Raw genomic sequence first — 16,967 nt, 5'->3', positions numbered from 1 at the left:
GTTAGCTAAAATTGTAAAAGTTATGTCACATAAGTGTTGGATGAGATGAATGGTGAAGGGTGAGAACCTTGAGAAATGACTAATTTACTATTATTATTCGTAACTAACATTTAACTATAAAAAATTGTATCCTATGTTTTTTTTTAATATGCAAATATTAGTTGTTAATTGTTAGTAAATTAGTTCATTCACCACGATTTGAACCTTGTTCCTTCACCCTGCAAATCTTTTCATTTCTCTTAGCTCACCAAGTGAACTACCATTCCTATGTGTCTTATCTAATCAACTCAACTTGAGTTACTTAATAATGTAGTATGCAATAGGGGTTTGACAATAAGATTTTTTTATATACAAGAATTAATTAAGAATCAAACTTTCAATCTCAAATTGCTTAACCCCTAGTAGTTGAATTTGATTTTACACTTGAAAAGTAAAAAGTAAGAAACAAAACCAGAGTGGTAAGTCTTGACAAAGAAACAAAGAAGACAATGTAATTTTTTTTTTATTTTTATTTAACTCTTATTTTAAAAGTGTCCGAAACAAGGCCGGAAACGATGTCGTTTGGGGAGTTTAGTTATGCTTACTCATCTCATCACCTCCGTGGAGTGATGCCACTGTGAGAAGGAGAAGAAGAAGAAGAAAGCATGATCCGAACACGATTGTTGTGGTTCGGCGCAGGGTTCACCACCGCAGGTGCTGTGGTTTCCCATTTCATTTGGAAGGACCTCTGGGTTGACCGTCACGCCCTCAATTCTCACATCACCCACAAATTCGATCCTCTCCAAGCTCGAATTTCCATCCTCGAATCCTCTCTACCTAATCACACTCCCGCTTCCGATCAGGTAATTAATTTCCCTAAAATTTCTCAAATGCTCACTCCACATGCTCTACTAGGGTTTATGCTGTGTTCCTATTATGATTTTCAATTTTACTCTTCATGCTTGACTGAGAAATTTGGCATTTTTAGGGTTTTTTATTTCCAACACCGTTTCTATATCATGTAGTTGGCTTAGCGTTCTGAATGGATAATAATGGTATTACATAATTGATTTAGATAACTCCATAAAATTAGGAAAGGGGTACTCTGATTTTTGATGTACTTTTGTTTCCTTGAAAGTGTTAAGTTCTTGATGCAATGACCGAGCAGAGCAAGCATCCTTGGTCGGTCGTGCTTTAATCGCGGCAAGTTGAGGTTGTGAACATGGATTTTGATGTTTGATATTCTGATACTTACATATTCATAGTGGAAACAATTTGCTTCTTACACCAAAATGGGTAATATTTAGCACTTTCAAAGCATTCTTGGACTAAAAGGTCGAAAAAACCTTACACGGCTTATATCATTAGTTTGCTGCATCATGTAATACTCAAAAGAATAAATTGTTGTTGCGGTTGCATCATGATCTTTTAATATCGCCAACAATCAAGGAGAAATGCGGCTGGTGTGGCTAAAATTGTGGGCGTGATGGAGACCTTCAAAACTATGATGTCACCGTCTGGCACTTGGTTCATGCTCAAAAGTAGTAAATTAATAAAAGGTGGCTGAGAAGGTAAGTGCATAAGATGAGGGATGAATATATCTTGGAGAAATTGGATTTGCATAAATTAAGGACAAGGTAATGGAAGCCTGTCTTTGTGGGTTGGTTATGAGAAAAGTGGATGAATTGGCAGATAGTCTGATGTTCTGATTCAAGGTGTAGAGGAAGACCTAAAATAGCATAGGGAGAAAATATTACAAAAGGCCTTGTTTGAAGTGGTTTTGCTGAAAATTTGGTTTTTAGTAGAGTCCAATGTCAATTGATTAGTCCATGGAAATTATCCCACTTCTTGGGGTATGGGGCATAAGGCTTGGTTTTTGTTGTTTCGGATCAAATTGAATCATAACTGCTGGACTAGCCACAAAAGAAACCACTTTCATTCAATAAATTATGATCTGGACAGCAGTCATTGCTGACTTCTGAACATTGTAGTTGTACATGTCACTAGATTGGTTACAGTTTTGTCATTGAGGTTGAAACTTTTGTCTGCTCAATGAAATTCAGTACTCTTTTTATGCAACTAGTGGAAGAGTAGTGTAATATTCGTTTCGTGAACCTGTGGCAATGCTAATCTAGAATCTAATATATAATACTCAAAAGGTTCCAAAACTATCTATTATCCTAGAGGGGCTGACATACTAAGTTGGTGTTTGTTCCTACATGTTGACTCTATCAATAATATTTTCTGCTAGTAATTAAAGATAGGGAAATTAGGGGAGTGAGAGATTTCAGTTGCAATGATTTTAATTCGTATGATTATGTTCTTGATAGCTTAATTTGCTTGTAACTGTCGTATTAATAAAGCTTCATTCTCTTCGGCAGGTTGAAGGTTAGATTTTTAGCTCCAATGGGCGTTATGCTTCAAAATGATTGTAGAGGAAATGAACATAATAAGACTGCTGAGGCAACCTTAAACTTCTTACCTGCTTTTTTGTCCCTCTGAGTTTAGCTAATTGTGACGAAAAAAAGAAACGAAGGAAAGGAAGGTGACTATGTGTAGTTCTCATATATTATCCTTTTTAGTTATGTAACACATTATTTGCAATATCAAGAACTGTTTCATCCGTTGCTTCACGTTTATTGGCTTTATCCTCGAGCAATTGATATTTATGAACTTCAGCTTTTTCCTTTCTTTCTTATTCGTATGTGCAAATTCGATTGAAATTTTGATGCCTTCATTATAAGATGTCAATTTTTCCTTTTATATGCTCTTAAAATCCAGGGATGTGAATCAGCTGAAGGACACATATGCTCAATATTTGTCTGATATGTGTAAATAAAGAAAATATAACCTAAATGAGTGAAACCACACTAGATGGCAAAAACAATGGTAAGAGTCCTTAACTTCTCATTTCCTCCTATTCTAAATCCAAATGATCGATGAATGATGGCTCCTTCTTTATTCTCAGTAATTTTCCTTTGATTGTTTCCTATGATTATTTTTCATTCAAAATGTCCATGACATGTTTGGTAATATTATTCGGCCGTTATTATTACCCCGTTCTTCTATCAACACGTTATGCTCCTTGTTTCCGAAGTATTCCATTAATTTTATTACACTGAGAAACAGAGATTTAGGGTAGATGTCTGAATCTCACCGCTGAAAGCTTTTCCAGATATTTCTATTCATTCATGTATTTAATTTAATTTTGAATCTGTCAAATTGTTTTTACCATGTTGCTGCAAATTCCAACACTTGAGTCATCTTTACAGCGAGTTGCCTGTTCTTAGATGCCTTTTCTTGTGTTCGAGGATGAAATATTGGTTTGATTTCATGTCGCCATGTTTCGTTAGCTAAGGAGTGAAATGAACAGTAGATTCCTTGTGCATTTAGTCAGTTAGTGCCATGGTATATTTCACATTTGCATCTTTTTTTATGGTGTGTGCTTCCTAGTTGCCATGTATATGGACTTGTTCAATGTCCAAATACATTGACCATTTTATATGATCCATTTTCATGAACTCAATCTAGGAACTGTAGTAGTTAACTAGTAAGTTACCCGTGCATCCGCACGGGTCGCGGTCGGTCGACCGCGATCGATTTTACTTAACAATTTTTAAATCGTTTAAATTTAACATAAATTAAATATTAAATAATTTTATGACGTGTCGTTTTTTTTAAGTTTTTTTCATAACTAATCTTTATATAATATAAAAAATTATTAAATAATAATTTTAAAAAATTATTAGTTTTGTTAGCATAGATCTTTTTCCCGTTAATTGATAAAATTGTTTATGTAACCATTCAAAAAATAATCTATTAGTTAATAAAATTATATATTTATTTATTAAAAATTATTTTATATGAAAATTTAATGTATAGTACCTCTGAATAAATAAAGATATAACTAATCTCTATATAATATAAAAATCCTAAGAATTTTTTAAAATAAATAACTTTCATTAGCATAGATATTTTCCCTGTTGATTCATAAAATTATTTATTTAAACAATGAAAAATAAATTATTTAAATAATTTATTAGTTTACCAAAATAAATTATTTAGTTAATAACTAAAAATATTATTTTATATTAAAATTTAATGTATATTAACTCTATATTAAAGTAGATTTAAATTACCTTCATAACATATAAAATTTCATTAGGAGGAATTTAAAACAAATATAATTCTTGTTAGAAGAAATATTTTCCCCATTGATTTATGAAATTATTTATTTATTTATTTACAAACCAAATAGTTTAAATAATATTCAAATTATTTAGTAAAGTTTAAAAATCATTTTATAATAAAAGTTAATTTTATTTCTACTTTTGTCCTCGAATAATAGCTCAAGTGGTAAGAGTTAGGAGACATATCGATTAAGCGGGATCAACATATGGACGGTGCAATTTATCTTTCCGATGCACAAAAAAAAACTTTGTGTAAATGAAAATAGAACTAATCTCTATGTAATATAAAAGTTATTATGTAATATTTTTTTAAAAAATAGTTAGCAAGGATACTTTTCCGTTGATTAATGAAATCATTTATTTAAACGTTGAAGAATAGTTTATGTAAATAATTTATTAATTATCCAAAATAAAAGTTAACTTTGTTTTACTATTGTCCTCGAATGATAGCTCAAGTGGTAAGAGTTAAGAGACATATGAATTACGTGGGAAGGTCTATGGATCAACATATGGAGGGTGTAATTTATCTTTTCGATGCACAAAAAGAAAACTTTGTGTAAATGAAGATAGAACTAATCTCTATATAATATAAAAATTATTATCTAATATTTTTTAAAATTTGTTAGCCAGGATACTTTCCCCGTTGATTAATTAAATTATTTATTCAAACGTTGAAGAATAGTTAATGTAAATAATTTATTACTTAACCAAAATAATTTCTATTGTAATGAAAATAATTATTTAAACTTTTTTTTTTGGTAACATGGTTAGGCAAGTCCCCGAAAAGCAAAAAGCTACACGACAGGAACTCTAAGGGAAGCAAAAGCCTCAATCGCGTCCTGGTACAAGAGATGGTGACATTTAATCAACAGAATATCCAGGATGTGCACTCCAAAACCAAAAACATGAGCCTATTTATTTAAACTTTGAAAAAATAATTTTATACTAAAACTTAATATAAATTAACTATGTATAAATGAAGATATGTCAATCCCTATATGATATAAAAAATTATGAGATTAATTTTTATGCATTGACGGTGTAAATAAATTTTACTCAGTCATTCAATCACATCTCTCCATTTTGGTAACTCATAATTAAAAAAATTATTACTTTAGCTAGCATAGATAGTTTCCCGTTGATTATTTATTTAAACATTGAAAAATATTTTATTTAAATAATTTATTAACCAACAAAATTAAATTATAATGAAATTATCAATTTAAACTTCGAAAAAATAATTTATAATTAAATTTAACGTAAATTAACTCTGTATAAATAAAGATATGTCAAGTCCCCGTAGGATAGCTCACGTGGTATAAGCTGAGGGACATATGGGTTTGGTAGGGGGAGGTCCAGGGATCGATTCCTGGCGGGTGCAATTTATCTTTCCAATGTACCAAAAATGATATGTCAATCTCTATTTTAGGTAGCACTAATATTTTCCCCGTTAACTTTGAAATTTATTTATTTAAATAATTTATTAATTTAGAAAAATAATTTGAATTATAATTAAATGAATTATTCTTTTAGTTAGCCACTTAGCGTAGACATTTTCTCAATTGCTTAATCACATTATTCATTTAAACATTAATAATATGGTTTATTTAAATAATTTATTAGTATATGAATTTTTGTTTAAGAAATACTATTTTTATCACACTTAAGTGTGTACCATTTAGATTTCAGTTACTTTCAAAACTTTTAACTTGAAAGTGTTTTCAACTCAATGAAGGAAATTGTTACTTCTACTTTTGGATTCTTAGAATGTGCGTAAAGTTGGTTAGATGCATTTATACTGAAATCCAAACATAGCCTTCTAAGTTGAGCAAATAATTTTTTGAAGTAATACTATGTAAATATGAGATTCTAGTTGTAAAATTTAAAATTAAAAAAAATCATATAAAAATACATTATTTGACGATCATGAAAGAACCATGTAAGTATTTTTGTTAAACTCAAGTCAGCTTTTTAAATAAGTTATTTCTAAAACAAAAGTTAGGGGAGAAGAATAGCTAAAAAAAAATGAAATTGTAAGATTAATATAAATTATAGTAGCAACTAAACAAACATGAGAAATCCAATTATAAGTATACTAATAATGACCAAATAGAAAGCATCCTTTAGAGTGAGCCAATATTTTCCGTAAATCAATGTTGTACTTGAAGAACCATATAATGGCTCTACCATAACAGACCATTATCTTCATCATCATGCCTAATAGTCTTCTTCCACATGCTCTCCATCTTCCTGCCATAACACAATCAAACATTATAGTGAAACCAAAATCATCTCCACAAATAGATCAACCATTTTTTTTTGGTAAGCAATAGATCAACAATATGATAGTTATATGTTAAACTATGGAATCCAGATTACAGAGTAGTATAACACTAATCAAAATAACTAAAAGAATAAGAAAAGTAGCATCACAAAGTTGACATTAAAGCACAATAAGTTAGCAACTATCAAATAGAACCAATAATTAGGACCCAGACCATAATGCCAAAGAGATAGAGCACCCGGACATTCTCATAATGTGGGAGCATTTAGTTACTTCATGAACAAACTTCAAGAGGTAGACATTGTAATATGAATATAGTCCCACTAAATTCATCATTTACTATATAGAAACTCAAAGAACAATAGAAACAAAAGAATAGTCATCTCTATAACACTAAAAAAAAGACATTTGAGGCTGTCACTTGACAAATTAGAAGAGAGCAGCAATGACTTATTGCAAAAAGTGACAAATCCAAAGCTATCACTAATGAAAAGTGACGTGGAAAAACTAATGAACAAAGAAATAGAAACAAAAAGAACAAAGAGAACTAATTCTAGCTAACAGTAAAGGGATATAAATGTAGATTACAAGTAGCATCTAGTACACAATATTGCTATATAGCTTGGGGGAAATCCAGCAAGAAGCATAATAGGAGGATGTTAACCAATGAATCAGCTAGATGAAGGCAAATTAAGTTCTTCATCACATCATTTATAAAATTAAGATCGATGAGTACAACCAACATTGGCATTCCACGTTTCAGAAGCAAATCCCGCAACTAATCACAAAGAAAAATTAATTATCAGTAGACTAAAGATTATAATAGGCATGTGGTGAACCTTTCATGGTCTGCTTTACTCTTAACGCAAATCTGTGGATCTTAGGGTCAGCGATCTTCAGATTTAGCACCGAATTCTACTTCCCATGGCTCTTTCAAAAGCAAACCTTCAGATGCTAGCAAAAAAAGATCAAAGCATTCTTCAAAATCTAATAGAACAGAAAAAATATCAAAGCTTTGTATTCAAAGAAGTTGTAGCAAACTATGTCTCAAACACAAAACTGTGAGAGCAAGAGTAAATCATTATCAATTAATAGCACACAAATAAGCTCAAAGATGAAGGCTTCAAAATGGAAAAAGAGGAATAGCAGGAAAAATTAAAATTCAAGAGTGATGAGGGAGAAAAAAGCGAAGTTGAGTTAAAAATTCAGAGGGTAAAAAATCAAAACCTTAATGCAATGAACATCCTTGATTAGTGGAAACCTCCAACGATTAAAAAATGAAGAGAAAAAGTAAGGCCACAAACACCAAAAGAACTCCATAGACAACCGAAACAACACTAAGCCTACTCAAACAATACTAAGCCTACCAAAATAACTCAAACACCTTACGGTACCATTCCTTTGGGGATCAGGTTGGATTCAGTTTTCACAAAGAATCAAGCAAAGGTTAGGAAAAGAGGAGATGGAACTAACCTGATGCAGAAGATGTAGAAAGAAAAGTGGGATAAAAAAATTTCAAGAGAGATGAAGAAGACGGAAGCAAGGAGTAAAGAAGTGAAAGAGAAAAATGAGAAGAGATAGGGATTTTTTATTATTATTTTTTTAATATTTCCCTTTCCAATTGATGGTGTGACTGACATGTGCAGCCTTATTTCATTTCAAAGTTTTTTGAAATTTTTCAGAAGAAGAAGAGCGGGAAGTTAAAAGAAGAAGAGTGGGTACTTGAAATATATAAGAAGAAAACTTAAAATAATCCAGAAAAAAGGAGAAGGTGACACGTAACCCAGAAGGGGTTTCTTTTCTTAGAGTATATTGATATTGATGATCCATTTTCCCCTCTCACAATTGATTGAGTAGTGAATTAAATATATGTGGGGTCAAAGTTTTTTATTGTTGTTTTGGTTGCTGAATACTTGTTTTTTTATATATATATTGAAATGAAGTACAATGAGTACTTTAACCCAATACAAGTAGAGATAAAATGAGAAATAAGTCAAACGCAGGAACTTCTTGGAGGAAAGACTTTACAAAAATGTCTCGTTAAACCTTAATAGGAAAAACCTCATTAGGAAATCTTGTGAAGGAAAAAAAATTCACAAAAAAAGTACAAATTTTTAAAATCCAAAGAGACACCCCAAGAAGAATTAGAAACAAATCAAAGAAATCAAAGCCAACTTTCGGTGCTCCAATGCTCCAACACCCATTCAAGTATATATCCAATGAGACTTCCTGCCACAGACATTGGAATAAAAATCAACTTGAAGTCCTCACCAAAAAGCTCGCCTCCCTCTCAGCCAAACTGAAGCAATAGCAGTAGCACCAGCGGAGCCAAGGAACCAACAAGAAGCTTCCAATCCAACACAATAAAAGTTCTCACAAAACAAAGAAATTGTGTGAATAAAATCTAGAACCTGCATATAAAGCATGAATTACAATACAGCAAAGCACAAAATTGGTTCACTATACCACTCAGAAATTGCATTAGAAAAGTCCTTATTTTTTGCCTTCAACCATGTCCAAACCTTTAGCCGAACCTGCTCAAACACGGATCATACTCCTCCTTCCTGAAAACCTTGTCATTTCGAGCAATCCAGGTTGCCAAATTACTGCAACCCAGATTGCGAATAACCCCTTAGTTTCATATGCACTCCTGCCCCCAACAAATTGTATCCTTGCCAGCACAGGGAAAACACAACACCAGCCAAGCCTAGACAGTTGACTCAAGTGATGCCGCACAAAGGGAGCAAACTGCGCTAGGGAGAGGGACATATCTCTTCACCAACTTTACCTTCGATGAACACGGTCATGCAAGCCCCTTCCAACTCAAGCAAATAGCATTTGAAGGAGCCAAAGTAGACCACAAACCTCTAAATATCCAATCATTCTCGTTACTGCTGAATCCTTGTAATTGCGAAAAATTGTGGGTTCGGAGACTGAAAACCTTCATATTACTATCACAATTGCTGTTGTAAACTGCAGTTCAAAACTCATTGGAACATTCCTACATTCTCAACTGATTTTCATTTCCAGCACTTATTCATTTTTTTATGTCATCTTTCCTCCCTCCATCACTAAATACACTAAATGTCTAGCACAATCTTGTATTGCGAGTTTATACTTGTCTAAATGAGCATTTATTTTTTGGCAAATTCTTTCAGAGAAAAAAAAAACTACACTAGATGGTAGATACAACACTTCAGTTAAGCTAATTTTTTTTATAAGCCGGCTAATTTTAAAATATACGTCATCAACTATATTTTCAAAGCATTAAACCACACCACTTGTTTAATATGTTGTGCAAATAAGGTGAAGCGAATTAAAAATAGAAATTACTTTTTTGTGTGTGGGATATCATCTTTATTTCTGTTTGAAAATTTCAGAATTGCTTAAGTGAGACGAAGAAAATGCTTTTGAAATTAGTTGAATTTTCTAACAATTGTGATATTCTAAATGTGTGTTGTTCTTCCTCACTTTTGTTTTATGATTCTAAACATCAGAGCTTAAATTATCCTAAGCTCCTCATTGTTTGAAATATTAAGAACATTTGTATGTTAACTTGTAGATTGCAAAAATAAAATATATTACATGTATCCCTTTAGGCCACGGAAAAAATCAAATGATGGAAAAGAATATTTGCATTAATAGCAAATGCTCGTAAAAAACATATACAATTAATTGCATATCCATCAACAGAACACTGTTTATATCATGTTCATTAAACCAAATGACGAGAATATTGAGCTGTATGCTACATCATTTGCAACCAAAATGAAATTTTATTTTCGACATACTAATCTTTCCAAACAGGAATGATCCCCTGTGCTGCCAAACGTTTTTCAACCCAGAAGACAATGTGTTTAGCTGTAATTTTCTTTTCGTCAACAAGAAATGGCTCAACAGTGCTTGCTCCTGAGTTATAGGATGATATAGAAAACCCCTTTGGACCTGTTCAAGCACAAGAATGATGCTGTCATTTGTTTACATGTTCATTTAACCCTATGTTACTTTTGACCAATAAAAAAACCTATGTTACTATGGAGCTACTTTCTCAATAGCAAATACAAAATGTACATACCAGTAAGGTTTCCGGTGGGGAAGAAGGCCCAAAATAAATAGGGATTGCCTTTCTTCAAAAAGGAACCTTCTAACTGTCAATCATAAGCCAGCCAAATGTTCAATAATGTCAAGGAATTATAAGATGTAAAGAAGCATATGAAGAGACACCTCGTTTAGTTTTTCAATTTGAGTTTTGGTGTGGTGTGTTTGTATAGTGGTTGAGTTGCAATGTGAATGGACTTTGAACGCAATCTATAAGAAGAGTTTTGTTCACTTTTTTTCTTGAAGTATGTGTCAACATCTATTTACACTAATGCAAAGGATAACTAAACACATTGTGAGAGGGGGAAAGGGAAAGACAGTAATTTAAGTCTGTGTTTGGATATCATTTGAGTTAACGAGTTAACGTGAAAGCACATTCAGCCTAATCCATAACAAGAGTTTCGTTCATATTTTGCCTCAAAGTAAGTGCTAATGTCAGTTAACATTAAGCATAACAGCCTTACTAACCTTATTGTCCTGAAAGACTAGCTCAATATCAGAAAGATCTTCCTGGGCTTCAAATATTTCTTTCAATGAAGGGATCACATCCTCCTCCATCATCTGAGGTAGAGGCTTTACTGGAGCTTTAGCAGGAGGCTTCTTTTCTGCAGCAGCTTTTGGAGCTGCCTTTACCTCCTCCTCCTTTGTTTCAGTGGTAGCTAAGACCAGAAATTGAGATTACAGATTCAGTTACTAATCATATTCAGAGGAATGCAAACTTATTGTCAAATACAAGAAAATCAATGGTAGGTGCCTACTTTATCATGTTAATGCAGAAACACACCTGATGTACTAGGAGATGATTCCTGAACAGCAGAGCAGATGATCTTGCTTCTACTGGCTGTTTTAATTTTGCATGCAATCTGCAAGGGAAGAATGAAAATATCATCATTTTGAACATTACATAGGAAGAATCTCATCCAAAACTTAATAAGGTGGACTTTGAATTGCAGAAGGACCCATGAAGCTGTAACTATAAGTTAGCTATTGAATGAAAAGAGGAGTAAATTATGTGTCTGTGTGTTCTTAATTGATTACTTAATCTTCAGAAATTAAGTTGGAGCTGCATAATCAAGGTTACATACCAAAGGTAGCACTGGTGATGATGATGATGAGGTGGGTACCACAACATTCTGGGAAACATGCAAAGAAGAAGTTGAGTTTAATGAACACAAACGAAAGCTGGGATCTCCAAGTGCTCCTCCTCTTAATGAAATTGCCATTTGCATGCTTCCTATCCTAATGCTACTTTTGTTTTGTGTTATTTTTTCTTTCTGTTTAATCACCAACCATTTTTTCTGTCACTGGTTTGTTGATGGTTTTAGTTAGAAGCATTCAGGAACAAAATGAAAGAGCCCTCTGATCCACATGGTTCCTGAGACAATATGTACCACTGGTTTTTCTGCCTTTTCTTCTATCTATCTATTTAAGAAAAAATAAATGTGCAAACTCAGAACACTAGAATACAAAACTAGTAGTGGCACAAGCAGCCACAACTAATAACAATGAATGTGTGATTCAGTTTAAACCGTATTTTCCAGATAATAAAGTTGTAAAATACAAATCAAATAGCCAAAACTTTTTGTCTAGGGTAGTAAGTTAAGCTCACTTTCACCATATACAGGATAGTTATCTATTTTGGTTTTACCATTTCTTGTGAACCGAAATAAATGTATTCGTCTTATCCAAAAACATAATCTTAATCCTTCACATAAATTCCATCCATACATCAACAAAAGAGTAATTCATGTTATCTTTTCTTATTGACTTAGTGATAATATTTTACTATTATGCATTCTTAATTTACATTCATAAAATATCAATGATTGAAAAAAAATTAAATAAAGTTTTTTTTCCAGACCAGTATGCATGCTCCAGGAGTGAAGATTGAACCCCAGACTTAACAGTTAAGGGACGAGATGAGCAACCAGCACGCCACAACTTGTGATTAAATATTAAATGCTTTATCAATTTTAACTAAAAAATGAGATATCTTTTACAGAAATATAGTAACAAATTATGATACAAACTACACAGATACAGAGGGGTTTTTGGCTGTATGTATAACATAATTTATGCCATGCAGTTTTTTCTTCTTAATTTCTTGCTGACAGCTCTGTCCAAAAGAAATTTGAGATGTTGGTGCCACAATAACGAAGAAACATACACAGCAAAGGTATTCAAAGCCATAAGTACCTCGCACAATTACAGATATAGTCAACTAAGAAAAAAAAAAACAAAAAAGTGTTACACTGCTCTGCTTGAAGTCCAACATATTAATTTTCTCAACGCAACAAATTGGGTTTCACTATGCTGATTTTCTCTTGGTCGTTCTACTTCTCTTTTTGGTTGGCACGTGGTTAGAAGGAAGTCTTTTCTGCTTAAACTTTTGAACCATGTTGTACACCTGCAGTAGTGTAACAGATTTAAGATACCACAGTATTTTATCAAGATATATAAAGCAAGGAGAATTAGAAACTTCAAATTTAATCCTTGAATCAAGAGAAGCTAAAAATCTTTGCATAATAAATTCTCTTGCAAACAGCACAATCTATAAGAAGAATCCGTTACTTTCTAGCTAAAGAGGAGGGCTAATGCAATTTAATTTTACCCTTCCGGTCCTAAGCCCGGATAAATGAGGAAGGTTTTGTTAGGCCTTGGACAACCAACGTAAAACCGGTCGATATCTTTAATATAGATCAGTGATCCATGTACACAACCAAAAATATGCGTATGAACTGTGGAGTTGCAAACTGCAGCATAATACCTTTCTTACGCTGGTTGTTAGTCCCATACTCGATAGGGCATTGCTGTCAACACATTTCCAAGTTGTAGTTTCGTTGCCCTGGCTCTCGACTAAATCATCTGCTGCCCCTTCCAGAAGGAAAAAATTAACATTAGTACAAAAAAGAAGCCGTAAAGATTTCAGTGTGATCGTTATTCATTTTCATGCAAATCCATAGGCTATATAGCTAATACTGCAGAACAATTTTTGAAGTGTTCTTTGAACCACAAAATCTCAGATACTAGACGAATATAAAATACGAAAATACAAAAAATACTGAAATTTAGTTCCTTACTATTTAATGACATGAAATAAATATCCAGAATAATCTACTTAAGAGTAAATATGAAATGGAGAAACAAAAAGACTAAATTCAACTTGTAATGCCATATAGAAAGAGGACCAAACCTTTCAATTGTAACATCAGAAATTCAACATACAACTTGAGGCGAATGTGACTGAAAATATGAACAAATTCCCCAACATCTTCTCTCACAACGATATTGCAAGTCTTTCTTATATCAATTTTGAAATTTTCTTTTAAGAAGCAATTTGTTGCTTCTCTTCTCGCCAATGGATCTGTCTCTCCATCAAGCAATATAGATGGAAACTCCCAAAGACCAGCAAGCAATCCTTCATCAGGCCTTTTTACAATTATAAATTTGCTGCTAGTCTGGTTTTCATCTAACAATGTTCGGGCTCCAAGTAATTCAACAACACATACAGCAGAAAAATCACTTCTTTGTTTAACCTTCACACTTTTAGCAGGATAATCTGTAACTGCTACTGTACTATCATGTTTAGAATTTGATAGTGCATGACAAAATTCTGATGCTGGGCATGAGGAACAGCTTGGGTTCAAAGGGGTGCATACAGTTGCGCCAAGTTCCATGAGAGCCTGATTGAAATCCCCAGGACGAAGAGGATCGACCAACTGAGCTGCTAACTTCCTTAATCTCCATTCCAACCCACAACAATGAAGAAAAAAATTAGTAAGGGAAAAGAAATGTAAGCAACGAGTGTAAAATAATAAAGCTTCTGCCAACAATCATGTTATACTCAGCCTATCATGTATAGCCTTCATATATCCCTTAGGCACAACCAATAAAAAGAAGGAATAATTTTTCATTGCCACTCGAAACACACCTACACCTAGTGAGATAAAGAAAGAGAATAGAGGAAAATGAGAGATATGATAGATGATATGATGGTAACAGAAGGGAGAGATAGGAAGAGAAGCTTTTTTTTTGAAAGGCGGAAGAGAATGTGAGTGGGAAAGAGATGGAAAGTGGGAATGAATCAATACTAAAATAGAAGACACTTATTGAGAGGCAGATCATGTCAGAAAAGAAACTCAAAGCCACCAATAAACATAGATGTGTGAGTTTGATGCATAGAGAAACTTCTTTTTTTCCCCATTGTTTCTTAATCAGGTCAAACGTTGCATGAATTTGAGATTAGACTCTCCAAAGAGAAAACAATGATGAATAATTTGTTCCAAATTAAAACATAGATTAGACTCTTCGACAAGATTAACATGATGAAAAATTAGTTCCCGGAACTAGAAGTTCAGAAAAACTCACCAAATTCTCTTAACAATTACTGAGTCTTTTGGATTTGCAGAAATAGCCCTTAGTCTCGCTATCACCCTAACCACATTTCCATCAACAACAGGAACTGCCTGAAAATATTAATGCATGAGCAACAGCCAATAGTTACTTTTCAGGAACCAAAATAACAGAAACTGTCACCTCTTTGAATGCTATAGATGCAATTGCTCCAGATGTATAGTCTCCTATTCCAGGAATCTTTCGTAGCATAGATGCCAGCCGAGGAATTTTGCCTCCTTCTGCAACTATTTTCTTCGCCCCCTGAAAGCAGAAATGGAAACACTCCTATCAAACCTTGCGGCATGTAATAGTATATGTGTACTTTTATCTTTTGATCTAGGCCTGTACTTTTGTTAAGCAGGACTTCACTTCTCACAATTCATAACATGAGATTGAGGATCTTTCAACATAGATCAAACGTAGAAGCAAAAGTTGTTCGATAAGAAACTGAATGTCCTTGACCTAAAGAAACTTCGGATACTCTATGGAGGCTATGTTTGGCAATGTCTATCATGTGAGACTTTGACATTTGCATTATAAGCCCTATTTAGCTGTTCTCAGTTCTTACTTTTACAAAGAAGGCAGAAAATAAATAATGATAAAGGTTTCACTCTCACATTAGCTATTAGAAATTCAAACAGTCTACAATCGATTATTAGAGAGGCTTGTAGGGTTTAGTCTAAAGTATGCCTTTCCCTCCAGGCTTTAGATAAATCTCAGAAAGACAATAAGAAAAACAGTGGCCACTAGGCAGTGATGAAAAACACTAGTGTGATGAGAGTGCACCTCTAAAAGAAAACGAGCTCTTCGATAGTAGCCCAAACCTGCCCACATCTCATTTACTTCCTGCACAATGATGGCAACAATTGCAAGGTAAGGATATAAGTAGTCTACAAATCACAACAAATGTTTTTCAAATACGGGCACTCAGAGAAAAAACAAATGAACAGCTTATTTTTGCACAAATTGTCTCATAGCTTCATTAGCTTATGTCACTCAAAAAGCATCAATAAACCTCACAAACTATAAACAGGAATGTGAAACCATGGTATCAAATTCAAATCATCAGCACTGAAGTTCGGATAGAATGAAAAACCTCAAGAGAAGCTTGTGCGAGATGGTGAATGGTGGGCCATTTTTCCATCCAACGGTTGTAATAGGCAACAACAGTCTGAACCCTTGTTTGCTGCAGCATAATCTCAGATACCCACACACCATAAGCTCTCTTTTCCACTTCTTCCTCCTCTTGTTCTTCATTGTTAGGGTCTAGGGTAGTTCTCCAAGGAAGGTCCCTGCGGTTTTTGTCGTACCAAGCCAAGAGAGACACTCTCAGTTTGTGGGTCTCGTCGTTGGTGAAGGACACTGCGTCCTCTATGTCTTCAGTTTCCGCTGAAGGACGTGGCTTTTTGCTGACCCTAACACTCTTCCTCCTTGTGTTGTTCTTCTCCGACATGTTGGGAACCAGTGGTGGCAATTGTAATCTTAAAAACATACACGGTGGTTTCTTCACTGTCCAACGTTGTTGGCGTTCAAACTCAATGTTATTATGCCATTGAGAAATGAGAAATGGGAATACAAAGCGGCAATGAGACCTCTACCTCTAAATTTGAAAACACAAGACACTCAACTTTCTTCTTCTATCTCCTATTTTTAATTTCATGTATTCACATTTTTTTTTGAAAAAACCATAATAGACTAGAAAATTAAAATATGGAATCCAAGGAAAATAGGGCGAGGGGATGGTACCCTAGTTCAAGGGAGGGAAGTCGGTAAAGAATACTTACATAAGACTTACATTTGTCTCACTTCAAGGAAACTAGCGGAGATTCTGTCATGCTCCACTAGACCAACCCATGAAAGTTAGATTCATTCGCTATTGAAAAGATGGTTTTTTTATTAAAGACATTATTGAAAAGATGGTTAAATGTGGGTATATTATAAACCCACCTAATAATTCTAATAGACGGTTAAGTGAAATAGCATTAGAAATATGATAGAGTGCAAACATGAATATAATAAGA

General features: G+C 33.4%; 3 protein-coding genes and 1 long non-coding RNA gene across 6 annotated transcripts; 1 reads left to right on the top strand and 3 right to left on the bottom strand.

Moving 5' to 3' along the window:
• Positions 1–556: 556 nt before the first annotated feature.
• On the top strand, positions 557–2,612 carry LOC130746216 (uncharacterized). Its single transcript, XM_057598770.1, has 2 exons — positions 557–842; positions 2,361–2,612. Exons 1-2 carry the CDS (start codon positions 645–647, stop codon positions 2,370–2,372), a joined length of 210 nt encoding a protein of 69 aa, XP_057454753.1. The 5' UTR covers positions 557–644; the 3' UTR covers positions 2,373–2,612.
• A 3,600-nt stretch (positions 2,613–6,212) lies between these two features.
• LOC130742732 (uncharacterized) lies at positions 6,213–8,154 on the bottom strand. Its single transcript, XR_009021256.1, has 3 exons — positions 7,927–8,154; positions 7,293–7,407; positions 6,213–6,419 (listed from the first exon to the last, which is right to left on the bottom strand). It is a non-coding gene; the product is annotated as an uncharacterized LOC130742732 (long non-coding RNA).
• A 1,916-nt stretch (positions 8,155–10,070) lies between these two features.
• LOC130742731 (uncharacterized) lies at positions 10,071–11,962 on the bottom strand. The gene is made up of 5 exons (XM_057594833.1): positions 11,637–11,962; positions 11,336–11,414; positions 11,020–11,210; positions 10,529–10,601; positions 10,071–10,398 (listed from the first exon to the last, which is right to left on the bottom strand). Exons 1-5 carry the CDS (start codon positions 11,778–11,780, stop codon positions 10,244–10,246), a joined length of 642 nt encoding a protein of 213 aa, XP_057450816.1. The 5' UTR covers positions 11,781–11,962; the 3' UTR covers positions 10,071–10,243.
• Positions 11,963–12,521: 559 nt separating this feature from the next.
• Positions 12,522–16,556, bottom strand: LOC130742730 (adenine DNA glycosylase). Of its 3 annotated transcripts, none has more exons than XM_057594831.1 (7): positions 16,043–16,556; positions 15,733–15,792; positions 15,088–15,207; positions 14,920–15,017; positions 13,745–14,286; positions 13,319–13,419; positions 12,522–12,958 (listed from the first exon to the last, which is right to left on the bottom strand). In XM_057594831.1, exons 1-7 carry the CDS (start codon positions 16,436–16,438, stop codon positions 12,860–12,862), a joined length of 1,416 nt encoding a protein of 471 aa, XP_057450814.1. In that variant the 5' UTR covers positions 16,439–16,556; the 3' UTR covers positions 12,522–12,859. The 3 variants fall into 3 exon arrangements, with proteins under 3 accessions (XP_057450814.1, XP_057450815.1, XP_057450813.1); XM_057594832.1 differs by having other exon boundaries at positions 12,523–12,958; positions 13,319–13,416; XM_057594830.1 differs by having other exon boundaries at positions 12,525–12,958; positions 13,319–13,425.
• Positions 16,557–16,967: the final 411 nt, after the last annotated feature.

This window comes from Lotus japonicus, chromosome 3, assembly GCF_012489685.1.
Source record: "Lotus japonicus ecotype B-129 chromosome 3, LjGifu_v1.2".
NCBI lineage: Eukaryota > Viridiplantae > Streptophyta > Magnoliopsida > Fabales > Fabaceae > Lotus > Lotus japonicus.
The sequence above is the reverse complement of the archived record's forward strand: the minus strand, read 5'-3'. Positions and strand labels throughout refer to the sequence as shown.

Coding starts and splice junctions, on each gene's coding strand:
- LOC130746216 (XM_057598770.1), top strand. CDS start 645: ATGATCCGAACACGATTGTTGTGGTTCGGCGCAGGGTTCACCACCGCA.
- LOC130742731 (XM_057594833.1), bottom strand. CDS start 11,780: ATGCAAATGGCAATTTCATTAAGAGGAGGAGCACTTGGAGATCCCAGC. Junction 11,211..11,335: donor ATCATCTCCTAGTACATCAG/GTGTGTTTCTGC, acceptor TTCTGGTCTTAG/CTACCACTGAAACAAAGGAG. Junction 10,399..10,528: donor CCCCACCGGAAACCTTACTG/GTATGTACATTT, acceptor GTGCTTGAACAG/GTCCAAAGGGGTTTTCTATA.
- LOC130742730 (XM_057594830.1), bottom strand. CDS start 16,438: ATGTTTTTAAGATTACAATTGCCACCACTGGTTCCCAACATGTCGGAG. Junction 15,208..15,732: donor GAGCTCGTTTTCTTTTAGAG/GTGCACTCTCAT, acceptor TTCTGCTTTCAG/GGGGCGAAGAAAATAGTTGC. Junction 14,287..14,919: donor GTAATTGTTAAGAGAATTTG/GTGAGTTTTTCT, acceptor ATGGAGATTAAG/GAAGTTAGCAGCTCAGTTGG.